The sequence below is a fragment of the Fukomys damarensis genome, unplaced genomic scaffold, assembly GCF_012274545.1.
Source record: "Fukomys damarensis isolate Sample0158 unplaced genomic scaffold, DMR_v1.0_HiC HiC_scaffold_16, whole genome shotgun sequence".
Taxonomy (NCBI): domain Eukaryota; kingdom Metazoa; phylum Chordata; class Mammalia; order Rodentia; family Bathyergidae; genus Fukomys; species Fukomys damarensis.
Window position 1 is genome coordinate 5,581,969 of NW_022900928.1, and position 13,896 is coordinate 5,595,864.

At 39.4% G+C, this 13,896-nt stretch overlaps 1 protein-coding gene across 7 annotated transcripts in view; it reads right to left on the bottom strand.

Annotated features, from left to right (window-relative positions):
• Positions 1-485: 485 nt before the first annotated feature.
• Positions 486-13,896, bottom strand: part of Ano3 (anoctamin 3) — a 350,025-nt gene continuing 336,614 nt past the window's right edge. For 6 of the 7 annotated variants that reach the window (XM_033764063.1, XM_010603358.3, XM_010603357.2 and 3 more), the window contains 3 exons: positions 8,102-8,182; positions 7,823-7,928; positions 486-1,927 (listed from right to left, as the gene is read on the bottom strand). In XM_033764063.1, the coding sequence (XP_033619954.1) occupies positions 1,745-1,927; positions 7,823-7,928; positions 8,102-8,182 (370 nt within the window). In that variant the 3' untranslated portion in view covers positions 486-1,744. The remainder of the gene's footprint in view (positions 1,928-7,822; positions 7,929-8,101; positions 8,183-13,896) is intronic. The other variant, XM_033764062.1, reaches the window with a different exon arrangement.

The window sequence follows — 13,896 nt, forward strand, 5'->3', positions numbered from 1 at the left end:
TTTGTACCCAGGCATGTGTATCTATTTAATTAACAGAGAAAAGTACACATGGATGCTCTAAAACTCTGTCGTGCAGGCACTGAAATTAGAATTATAACTGAACCTAAGAGCTCTACATGGCAAAGGACGATGAGGGAATTTAGATTCAGAAGGCTTCTTGACAAAGGACGCAACTGTAGTGGAACAGATTTTCCCTGGAGCAAAAGAAGCAAAAATCAGCAAACATATTTGGTGCTAGAATTATACAAATATTTTTCTACTAAGTGAAGTTTATAGTTTCCCTACTAGAGAAATGCTGCAGTTTTCAGGAAGTGGCTTTATGTCCATTGTGCCTAATCTGGTCTTTCAAATCTTGAAAATAACTGTGCTTTGCTTATTGGGGATAAGTAATAAAGACCATGATTTGTATGTGTATCTGATTTTTTGCTCTATTTCCAGGAGAGAAGAACTTGGATTTCCTTGCTTTGCAAGGAAAAGTGTCTTGATTTTTTATCTTACATTCCTCTCCTTCAACTTTTCCCTTCCTTCCTACCCTGCTCCTATACTGGGTTTAGTTTAATTCCCCATCAATCTGTGAGCAGACAGAGTTGACATCGAAATAGGAATTTCACAAAAGAGCAGTTATGTCTTCACAATTAATTTGAATTTGCTTCCAGACAATTAAAAAACAAAACAATGTATAAAGAAGCAATAATAGAAATTGTCTTTCAGTGATGAAAAAGAAAGTAAATTCAAGTATTGTGTTTTACAAACCACAGAGCTATCAACATGCATTGTTTGCATGAGCTCATCGTTAAGAGAGCACATTGTAGAAAAAGCATAAATGTTGTAGACAATCTGGCTTCAGGCTTTCTGAATAAACATATTGCAATTGCATACTGGGTAACTGGTCTCAGAGTTGCAGAAACTGAATCTTGCATTCCAAATGGTCAAGGTGCAAAGAACAAGGAAAATCAACATATTTACAGCGTTTCAAGATAACATTCTGTGAGATTTGTAATAACTCAGAGAGGGAAAACCTAAAGAGACTATAAAATATCTTTCTGCAGTAAAGTATGGACTGGTCATGTTCTAAATGATACGAGTAACACCATTCATGTATAAAAATGTGCAGTGCATCTGGCTTTGCCAGAAAGAAAACAGACTTCTCTGTAGCCTATGCAATACAGTATGATTTCAATGAATGGCATTCTTTTTGGAATCTTAGATTTTTGGTTTGACTATGAAAGGTGGTGTGCAACTCTTCAACTGCATAGTTGGTGTAAAGCAGCATAAATTTGTTGTGGCAAAGATCCATACTCTTATAAGACAAGGTCAGTTCCTAGCAACCTAAAAGCAGAAAGGTCATGGAATTCCAGCAGCAAAGGCAATAACTGATTTACGTCATCTGTTGCAAGCGTCTCAACTGAATGGAAGCTTCCCAAGTCAGATTAGCATGTGACCATGGGATACTTTAAGTCATGCCTGGCTGCAATATTTCCATGGAAATCTGTCTCCAGAAACTTCACTGCCACCCTTTTTGTTACACTGCCTCTGATCAGCAATGTCAGGTTAAGCTGCCTTTAAAATCCTTCCTTAGAAATCTGGCCATTCCAAGTCTCAGCGATTGCTGGGATGCTTGTCCAGGGAGCCTATTATACATATGTTTTGCCCAGTGTGTCTTCCTCCTAAGTCCCCTCTCCAGTGGAGGTTGCCAACATTCCTTCACACTAGCAGTACCTCCCCTGCTGGTTGCAGATAGCAACTAAGGCCATTCATGGTGAACAGGCTGACCACTTTTTCTCCGCTGTTGTTGCAAATGTTCCAATTCGGCCTCATACATCATTTCTTGGACCAAGTACTTCTCCCGCCGTATTCGCTCATGGAGGCCTTTGGGTACATCTGGAATCAAATACGCGATGAAAGACTTAATCCCAAAAACAAGGTGCTGCAATGTAAGAGCAGAAAGCACAATTTTCAAGATTCTGAAATACTGACTCTAAAACACAGCAATCATGACCCTTGGTGCATTTGCCTTAAAATCAAACATCAGAGCTTAATGTGTAGCACTGGGAATATTCATGTTTTCAAAACTATATTGGGAATATTACAACCACCTTCTACCACATTAGCATTAAAAGCAAATAATGATTTTTTGCTGTCATGTGTCAATATCACTTTATAAAGCCTGAAAAAACTCTCAAATCCTTGTCTGTTGTGTATTATGCTGTGGTGGAATATTATGACTTGCACTGTGATGCACAAATGAGACATCACATATAAGAAAAAGTCCATGGCACTCTAGTAGATTGTAATACACTCTGTGCAAACCCCAGAGAACACAGCCTGCCTGTGATGCAGGGCTGAGACCCAACTTCTACAGCTTCGATTTTTCAGAATTTCTTCTATATTAAATTCACATATTGTCATCATAATTGTAAAATGGTTTGTCTCTGTCACATAACCTGCACTTAAATATATGTTACTCTCATTTAATAGAACTGACGAAAGCATTATAATAAAACTCCAAGGTGATGTGTCCATGGGTGAGTGGAAGACGTCCAGTGAGATGGCCTGGATCCTGAGTCCTGCCTATGCTCACTAGCGGTGAAGCCTTTGGCCAATCACCTATGACCTGTCTCTCATGGCCATCGGAGGGGACCCTCTCCAGGTTGGAAGAGGATCAAAGCACGGCAGTGTGCATAGTGCTCAGATCTACTTCCCGCTGTTCTACATGCACCCTTCTGTATTTCCAGCGTGGAAGACTGGATCCTTCAAATGCTCAGAAAGGAAAAACGAATCTGATATAGAGAGTTAGTATGATCTGTGAGAAGGGACACATTTATATAAGGGGACGACAGTCTCTTAATTGGGAAAGGAAGCCATTGAGGCACTCTTAGCTGGGCTTACTATGTATGTCCCAAGAAGCTGCATTGCAATGTAGATTATAACTGAGTAGGTCATCTTTTCCAGTAAATAGACAGATAATCAGAAGTTTCTCCCTGACCGTTTATTTTTAAAAAATCTAACAATATACTTTAAGAGTACAGAAATAAAAATAAAAGAATACTGGGCATAATTTAAACTGATAAAAGCTATATTCCCCAAATCCTATGAAATAATATTACAGGATCCGACAAGCTGATCTATATATGTTGATATGCAAAGACCGTTCAAAATTAAGAAGAAAATTTATTTTTAAAAAAGGGATCTGCTAAAGCTTAGTATCATTTATCAAGAAACAAGTGACTAAAACAGGATAAATTTATCTTTAATCGATAATAGTTTACATTAAACAATCCTACAGCAAATATTGTACTTTACAAAATTAGAAGTGCTCATTTGAGTTGGAACAACCATTGTCCCTCATATTGCGACTGCTGACATCACTCTAAAATTCTAGCACAGTAAGACAAGCAAAATTGAGGTAGAAAGTCTGCAAGTGAAGAGGCAAAACTCTGATTAATTTTGAATGATAATGTTTACAAGGACAAGGAACAGATAAAAGATCCCTGCACAACCGGTGCAACCACTGTGGAAATCAATACGGAGATACCTCAAACAACTAAAATTGGAAGTCCCATGTGACCCAGCCATCCCTGTGCTGGGTATCTTCCCAAAAGAAGTAAAAGAATCATATCACAACAATACATGTGCACGAAAGTTTATAGCAGCACTGTTTGCAATAGCTAAAACTTGGAAACAGCCCAGCTGCCCATCAGCTGGAGACAGGATAAAGAAGATGCGTAAATAAGGATCAAAATGTGTAATAGATAATGTGAAACAGGAAGAAGAGGTCTAAAGGGGAGAAGCAGGGGCAAGGGAAGAAGGAAATGGGGAAAATATGAGAAAAGAAAAAAATGGAAACAAGAAGTCTTTGTAAATAGGGAAGGGTGGAGGGGCTGAAGGGAGGGAAGCGGAACGGGGAAAAAATAAGAACCAAGATATACCATGTAAAGATACAAATTCCCAACTATGAATGTCAGCATATTGTTTGCCTAAAATGTACCAATAAACTTAATGAATAAAAAAATCATCAATTTTGGAACATTGAAAAATACTCAACTCCCCCCTCAAGGAAAGATCCCAGCAGAAGGAACTGTGCTCTTCTGAGAACCATTACACCCCGCACACCATTAAAACTCAGGCAGATAGTGTAATGGAGGATAAGATAGCCTGCATTTTAACAACGGATGTATCTACACATTTTATGAAGATAAACATAAAATTAGCCAATTAGGAAAAACTTTTTGAAAACTCAACTGAAGATAAAATAATTGGGGCAAGTTAAGGATCAGACTAATGTCTGGCTGAGTCAGGAGCACCGCACCCATCTTTCATGAGAAAACTCTGAGTCCTATTAGGGCTGGAATAATCCACCCCCTCTGGTGTGTGGAGATCTGACCTTAGACAGGTAAACTGTTCCTCTAAAAAACCTCTAAAGTCCTGATTCCATTGCCTCAGCCCCTAAAGCGTACCATCCAAAAACTAACATGTGGCCAATAAGGATGTGCCAAATATCCCGACTCCACCCTGGCTCCACCCCCACCTTACCCTATATAAATCTGTGCATTTGCTGAATAAAGTGGAATCGTTCCAGAAACCTCCCCGGAATCTGCATGGTGATTCCGCACCTTGCCCTCCCAGTCTGGGTCCCCTGAACCCTATTCTGTGAGCCAGGGCTCAGGGAAGAAAACAGCAGCAAGTCCTATGTTAATTAATGAAACAGCACATCTTTTAAAAACATGCTGAAAATTTCTATTTTCTACTGATTTAATTCTAACCAGAATTCTTATATGAAAAATAGATAAGAAATTTTATATAATTACTCAATAATGTCAAGTGGCTAAGCCAATTTTGAAAAATAAGAACAATGAACGCGTGAAATCTAAAAAAAAAGGTAGTATCATAGAGTTTGAGAGTAGATTACTGGTTATCCAAGGCTGAAGATGGTAGCGGGTAGAAAGAGAAGATGAAAGATTAACAAGAACTAAGTCAGAGTTTAGTAGGAGAATCCGTTCACATGTGCTGCATTTGTACAACAGGATAACTACAACCTACTGTGTGTCTCAAAGAACACAGAAGAAAGGATTTCAATTGCCTTTACCACAAAGAAACGAGAAATACTTAGGAGACAGGTGTGTTTATTTAACCTTATATAAGCATTATACAAGCCACGATAGTCCCCGTACTCCAGCGGGCTGAAGCAGAAGCACTGAACTTCTAACGCAGCCTGGATAATTTTGTGATTCAATGAGATCCTGCCTCAGAGTGCAGGAGTCAGAAAGGGCTTGGGGATGAACCTCCATGAGAAGACCCTGGGTTCAATCACCAGTATTAGAAAAATTATATAATCTATGCATGTATTGACACACGACGTGATACCCCACAAATTTATTTTAAAAACCAAATGAGTATACCTAAGTTTTCCCATCAGAGAGAAAGAGAGGGGCAGAGAGGCACAGAGACAGAGACAAAGACAGATTCGGTGGGGGTGGGTGGGTGGAGAGAGGGACAGAGGGACAGAGGGAGAGACAGAGAGAGATCAGGGAAGGGGACAACTGTGTTGGGGGGGATGAAGCTTGCTTTCTCAGATTCTGGGACAGATTACAAACTCACAGCATTTAAAAATTATGAGGTTGACCCAGGGCCAGACACGGGGAGCAATGTGTCAGCACACTGAGATGAAGGGCACACTTCTGAACATATAAGAACTGGGAATATAATAAAGAGTGGAATTGCACACAAGTGGAGATACCACAGACTAGGAAATAGCAGTATAATAATTATCTCAGCATTTGTAGAATAAGAAAGATCAACCTTTTCCTCAGATTGTATCTTAAAGACATAGACATATGTGAAAGGTAAATCTTTACAATTAATAGTAAAATATTGTAGCAGAATATGATTTTGTGAACTTTGGAGGAGAAAGTTTTTCTAAAGAAGCTACCTAAAATAAAAATAAATCCAAAAGGCAAAACAGCAATGGAGTTAACTACATGAAAATTAAATACTGTCATTTATTTGTAACAGGTCACAGACCAGGGAAATGTATTTGATATGTTTAAGACTAGCAAATGACTAATATGAAAGAAAGTCTTGAGATTTGCTGACCAACTGGAAACTCAGCCAAAACTGGACCAAAGCTGTACATTTGTACAAGAGGAAACAACAAGGCTTTCTAGGACTAAAAATGGTGGTCAGTGTCACCAGTGACCAAGTTAAAACAAAAAGAACCCGCCAAAAGCAAAACATTGTCTTTTATCCAACTGCAATATATCAGAAAGTCAGATAATACGAGACGCTGGTGACAACGTGGGAGGGGAGAGCTCTCACCCGGAGTGTGACCAGCAGCACCCTCCAGGCGCGGCCAGTTAGCACTACCTGAAAGCACGCTTGCACACACACTTGCCACACTTGCTGCTCCACACCTGGGTCTCTGCTTCCCGGGAAACTGCACCACATTTCCACGGCAGCAGACCCACAACTCCTGACGTGAGATTCCTTTGACGTGGAGCAAACAGGCCTCGTCCTGAGTATCGCAGTGATATTTTATTGAACTCAAACATCTCACATGCGAATTTCAAAAGAAACTGTCTATGCAAGGACAGACGTCACAGATTACTCTCTAAATCTAACGACGGTGAAGTGCTTAAGAGACAAATCAGTTCTGTTTGACAATAAATTGGAGTAATTTAATAGCAACACTTAACGTAATTCTGTATTTATTTTTATGAGCAAATATATGTGCAAAGAAACATACTGAAGAGCCTAAGTTGAAGAAAAGAAATGGGTGTCTCTAGGATAGATGGGTAATGGAATGAATAACTGGAAATAGAGAAAAGAAACCAGTATCATATGGATTCATAATGATGTGTTGCTCTGACTCGAAATATTTGATTAATTCTGTTCATTTAGATTACAAAAGAGAGAGAAAAGTGTATAAGGAAAAAATACAATATACAGTCTCCAGTGAATCACTAGAATTGGAAATATGCATTAGATTCTCAAGCTATCTGCAATAGTGGAACACCTCACTCCATCAGCAGGTACTTCTATAGCTTGGAGTGTCATTAGGTAACCGAATTTCGATCAGGACTAGAGGTTAGCATTTCACTTTCTGAATGAAGACATCTCACTATAAAGTTGGAAGCAGTTTTTGGAAATCTGTTGAGAGGTGTAGCTGCCTTTTAAAAGATGCTTCCAAAATTCTTCATTTAATGATCGCTTTCGCTCCATAATTTTGGCCGAAACAGACATACTTAACGTCTTTTCATGATCTTAGAGGTGCATCAAGGTACGTCAGTTCTGACACTCACAGCAGTTCAAAGTTAAACTCTTTGCTGTATGGAGCCTTCTTAAACAAGGCAATAAAAGATAGCTTCTCTAAAACTACTTCACTGGATTCCACACTAACATTATTGCATAAGTCTGATAATCAAACTGCACAGTTTTAATAAAAGTATTCTAAAGTCTAATAGAAAATCGGTTCCTCTGTCCTAGTGAATAGATATGGATTTTTTAAAATTAAAATTTGAAACCCATTTTTCCTTTTAAAATCTGGCAACCAGGAGGTTCAAAACAAAGAGGCTGTAGCATTCCCAAGTCACCTGTGCAGCTGTGTCTCCAGTCTGACTTTCTGGAACAAAGGCACACCAACCTACAGTGCTACAATTCTCAGCTCTTACTTCTTTGTGTTGTGCTAATGGTCTCATGGTGTCTTAGCCTTTTCTGGAGGCCTAAGTATTTGAGAAGTCACTGAAGAATTCATTTCAAAAAGGCCAGTGATAGATCGGTTGGAAAGCTTTCACCTCTAGTGATCTTCTGTTCTGTCTGGACTAACCTCAAACACGATGATAAAGGCCAGCCGGGCAGCCAGGATGTGCCAGTACTGGAGGGTGAACTCATAGGGCTTGGAGCTCCAAGGGGGGCCTCGGTAGTCTCGGTATCTGAAACCCACAGAAAACAGGGGCTGTGAGGAGTAGGGATCGAAGTGCAGAAGCCTCACATAGGCTTGATTTGCCAAAATTTTGGAGCAGTGTAAGTGGGCTCATCAGCATGCAGGGGAGGAGTTGCCAAGGTAACGCAAGCAGGAAAGAGGTCTCAAGTCACGAAGGTGCACCTGCAGTAGCCGGATTTCCCTATGCTGAGCTCACTCAGGTTGAAGAAGGACAGGCTGTTGTTGACGTATCCTTTTAAGCAACTGCGGGAAAGAAAAGCATTCTTTGAGTCAGAGTCATGCAGGCCCAGTACAACTGCTTCATTACAAACGTTAGCGTCTTGTAAATGCCATCATCCCCTTCACTCTAACTATGAAATCCGAGCAATGGAGATTTCTCACTCCATTCTCTAGTTCTCATGACCTCTGTAACTGTTCCTTCCTGAGCGAGGCAGACTCTTGCTCTATTGTCTTCTGAGAGTTCGCTCTTTGGCTTTCTTTGAGTTTACACTCACGGAGTGGTTAGAAAGCACCAGAAATTTAGCTCGTTACTTCCCATGCACCCAAACTCAATCATCTTTCCCATGCTGTACGAAGTCATACTTACTGAAAATTTGTAGCACAAAAAATAATTATTACCGCGTTAAAAGTGTGTGTTTTCTAAACATACATGCATATGGTTTCATTTGGCTGATTTTATTTATACAGTAAATGCTATTTATTAACTTCACCAAATGTTTACCGAGCTCTTACAACTTTATAGAAAAACCCCCTGTTGAGTATCAGTGCTGATACTCAACAGTAAACCAAGTGGGCAAAAGCCTTATTCCTCGGGAGTGCTCATTCCAGTGTGGAGTGAAGTAAAGTCACAACCAGCGTGCAGTTAAACTCTGGGGGATATTACAAGGTGATTGTGGTTATGAATTTGAATGTGAAATAGCTCATCCAGATGGGCTAGACTAAGTCAGCTCTCCTGCGGCAATGTTTTAAAGCAGCGAAGACTTGTGCAAATGAGAGCTGGATGAAGGACAGTTCCCGAAGGAGAAAGTCCTCCTGGGTAAACGGGGCATCCCCACTGCCCTCCTGGAGGAAAATCCAGGTTGAGGCAGGGCCTCGGCTCAGCGGGGCCAGCGCTCCAGCAGGGAGAGGGCACCCATGAGCCCTGGCAGTTATGTGGGGCTGGGACGGAGAAGAGCCCAGAGGCCTGCTTGCTCTCCTCCAGCAGTCCTTGCTAATTTCCTGGGTCACCTGGGAAGCTGAGGACAATAGCGAGGTGGACGTGAAACTTCCAAAAGGAAGAGGGGACTCTTCCAGGGAGAGAAAGATGCGCGCTGCCTGCCCTGCTGGACGGAGGAGCCTGCCCGGCACCCTTGCCCGCACTGAGGGTTGCAGCTGAGTCTAAGACCTTCCCTCCCAGGACAGCAGTCCCGTGATCCAGTTGAAGGGCTCTCAAGAGACAATTACCATATACAAACCAATCAAGAGTCACTACAGGGTGTGAGAGAAAAATAAAGTGTGTGTTTAAAAAACTAGTTATTATATTAATGCACACTGCCATTAATTCCCCCCAAATGCTTCCCTTTGCTTCAAACATACAGGACCCCATCAGTGGCCACTTTCTGATGCGGTTCTGGAGGTGCTCTCTCCTGAGTGTGCCCCGTGGTGCTGATACAGCAGCCTCGAGGTCCTGAGTCGACTCTAAACATTTATCTCCCAGGGACATTTTGACTCTTGGGAAGACCAGGACGTGCACGGCGCCAGATCCAGTGAGTATGGCGGAGAGGGCTCACCGTCCTGGGTCTACAAGCTGCCTTTGTGCTGGACGGCGCTTGGCAGTGAGTCACCCTAATTTCTATCACAACCCGTAAAGACACTGATGAAAGCAGATTTCCAGAGCTGCTTCAGAAGTGACAAGATCCATGGGATAAATATGTTTGAAGCCAGGGGAAGTAGTTTGAAGCAGATTAGTGGTGATGTGTGTCTTATTCCAATACATTTTTAAAAATGTAAATATTTCTGACACACTTTGATCAAACTTTGTATATTAATAGAAAAAAGATGGAAAATACATGATCCCATTAATAAATATAAATTTGATAAAATCTTACTTCCATTTATGATAAACACCACTCAACAAACTAAAACTCTGGTAAGATCTTAGTTTGATTAAAAAATATCCACATACAAGCCTATGGCTAGTGTCACATTTAAAAGAGAGTTTCTAAACACTTTATTTTGAATGCTTGCTTCTTAGCTCAAGAACAAGTTAGATATTTTCATTTCAACATTTCTATCCATATAATCCACACAAGCACACAAAAAAGATATAAATGGAATTAACATAAGTAAAGGATACATAAATGTCAGTATTGATATATGATGTAATTATGTATATATAGAAAGTATAAATGATCTGCAAATTATTAGAATATTGATGGAATATTGCAGTCACCTAATAGATACCAGGTCAATTTGAAAAATAAGCATTTCCATGTATTAATATTGAAGAAATAGGAAATAAGATTTAAAGAAATAATTTTTAATGGTGATATCTCAAATACCAAGTATCAGGGCATAGATCTTGGAAGGGTGTGTAGAACCTAAAAGTAACTTGTCAGAGAATTAAATGGAAGCTGAAATAAATGGATGGAGCAAACATTGAGGATTGTTATTAAAGTATAAATTCTCTCACTTTAAAAATTAGATCTACTGAATCCTGTGTTTATATGCAAATGAAGAGAATCTGTATTAACCAAATCAATGCTAAAAAGAAAAAGTTGGGAAGATCATAGTGCTGAATGACTTAGTATAAAGTTATTAAGACACCGAGGTGTTGGTGTAAAGCAAGATAAACCAAGAGAAAAGCTGAGCAAGTCCAACACAGATCCCCCAATGAACATCCAGTTGGCATAAAACCAAAATATCACTATGATCCAACCATGAAAGAGCTGCATTTTCAACAATTAGTGCTGGGTAGGTTGGATTCCTTGAGGAAAATAACATAGCCTCTGACTTCCCCAGAACATATTGGACTAAGGGGTGGGGAATTGAGACTGGGGGTTAAATTTCCAACAGTGAGCTCAGAGTGGACCTTGTTATGCAGGTTGCACACAAGGACAGCCCAGGCTTGCAGGAGGCAGTGGGGACTACAGAAGTCTGAGTGGCTGAGAAAAGGGAATTGCAAAGAGGAACAGGAGGTGAGCACACAGATGAAGTTTTTGGCATGGACTGATGGGGTGAATTACATGACTGATTCTCAGGTTCAAGTGAAGCTTTTATGTAACCCAGGTTATGACAACAGTGGCTTGAGGAAGTGGTATAAAATGGGTGTGTTTGTGGTATATGTCAATCCATTTTCCAATGGATTTCACGGGGTGGGAGAAAAATAAGTCTTCAAGGCCGATTCTGAGGATTTTGGTTTGAGCAAGTACAGGATTACAGCCATCTGACAGCAGGAAGATTGAAGTTTGAGTGGGTTTTGTAAGATTTGGATGTGCTGCATTTCGGACGTGATAAGTTTGACATGTCCACTAGAGCTACTGTATCAGAGGTGAGATCAGATCCATGACACTGAACAAGGACAATGGAGGAAATGAACACCACACACACACACGATAAAGACAAGCGGCCCATGGGTTGAGGTGAAGTACTCCAAAAATTAAGAAGCAGAAATAATAATCGTAAAAGTGTCACAGTGTCTCAGCAGGTGAGGCTTGAGGAGAAAGAAGATGAGAACTTTTCCAATAAAGAAGAGAACTAAAAAACAAAGCAAAACGAAACAGGAAAGGACGCAAGTGGACTTGAAAAATGCAATGTTTATCAGATCCACATGAGATACGGGATGAAAATCCGAAGTGAAACTGTTCAGTGTGTTTGGTTTTGATCGTCTTCGTCCACGAGTAGCCACATGGATACAATGCCGAGTGGACAAGCATCAGAGTCAAGGGTGGGACTGGGCAAGGTGGCAGTGGGCTGAGGGGTGGGGCAGGGAAACGTCTAGGGGAGCTGGACTGGTTCTTAAGAGGGGCTCGGGGTGGGAAGAGGACATTGGTGGAAAGAGACTATAGATACCTTGAAAGAAATGCTGGACGCAGTAAGAATCACTTTAAACTGTGCGTATTATTATGTCCTTTGTATAGATCAAAGATGTAAGGTGTAGAGAGACGAGGTAACTTCCTCCAGGACTGTCATGCTCAGGTTTTTTTTTTTTTGTCAAGGTCTCAGGATTCTTTTACATTTTTTAAAAATAAAAGTATTGAACATCTGAAGGAGCTTTTAGCCGTTGTTTATTATTGATATTTTGACATGGTAGAAATTAAAGCAGAAATTTAGAAAATTGTTATCTATTAATTCATTTAAAAAAGCTATCAGATCGATTATAAACTAAACTGAAAACATTAAATGCCTGTATTTCCCAAAAGAAATTCAAAGATAGAATGACAACACTGTTTTACATATTTGCAAATCCTTTCAATATCTTTTTTAATGGAAGACAGTTCAATTCCCATATTTACTTCCATATTAAATGTACTGCAATATGTTCTTTTGGATGAAGTGAAAGTAGAAAATAACCTCACATCGATGAATAGGTGGTAAAAGAAGATCTGTTTTAGTAGGGTTTCAGATGATTGTGGAAATTTTACCATGACAGTGTACTAAACATCTACATGCGGTAGCTTTCAAACTTCAGTTGTGATGTGAGATCTCATTCCATTATCAAGGAAATGTCATGCCCTAATGTTAAAACTCATAGGTCTAGGGCCAGGGATTTAGCTCAGTGGTTCTGCTGCCTTCCTTTGCAAGCACAAGGATCTGAATTTGCTTCCTAGTACCAAAAACAAACAAACAAACCCAAAAACCAAAGGTCTATTTTTTGTACTACAAAAATCATCTTTAATCCATATGGATAGTTTTATAATATCAAATATGGGCCATTTTGAAAACATTTTCTGAATTATGCAGAATTTCCAAATGCTGATATTTTACCATAGATTATGAAAACAATAAAAATTATTAATATCACCATTAGTTTTTATCAGAAAAAAAATCAGTGAGAACTCAGACACGTCCATGTTCACAGTGGCAAATAAAAGTTATCTATAAGTTTAATTTTCATTTCACTACTAATAGCAACAAATAATGTATATTTTCATGAAAACCACAGGCTAGTTTTGTGCATTTTGTAAAAGAGTGGCTACTAAATTCCGAAGTCTGAATCATCAGTGTGTCTGGTAATCATGATTTCATGTTGGGAAAAGGTTTTCCTCAGTTTGCAACTTCAACAATCACACAGCACTTTTCTTTGAGGCAAACATTCCCCTTTGGTACGTAGCAGAAGTGCTTTCTGCACACGTCACAGTCCCTTAAACAGAATTTCAAAAGACATTTATTTATTCATGGGTGGACATATCATAAAGTTAATAGTTATTAATGATTCCTCAAAGGATTCAGTATTTCTTACTGACATTTTAAAAATAGACAGATTTTTTTTTTTTATCACAGTGGCTTTTTAGTATAATTTCAAGTTGGGGATTGTGATACCCCTGTCATATATCTTTTGGTGGAATGGCTTTTGCTATTCTAGGTCTCTTCTTGTTCCAAATGAATTTTTGGATTGTTTTTTCTAGTTCTATGAAATAAACTGTTGGGATTTCAATGGGGATTGCATTGAATCTGTATAGCAGTTTTGGAAGTATGGCTATTTTCACTATGTTTGTTCTTCCTACCCAGGAACAAGAGATGTCTTTCCATTTTCTCGTTTCTTCTTTGATCTCTTTTTTCAGAGTGTTGTAGTTCTCAATGTAGAGGTCTTCTATTTCCTTTGTTAGACTGATTCTTAGATATTTCATTTTTTGGATACTATTGTGAAAGGAATTATTTCCCTAATTTCATTCTCAGTGAGTCTGTTATTTGTGTATAAGAAGGCTATTGATTTTTTAATGTTGATCTTGTATCCAGCTACTCTACTGAATCTGTCA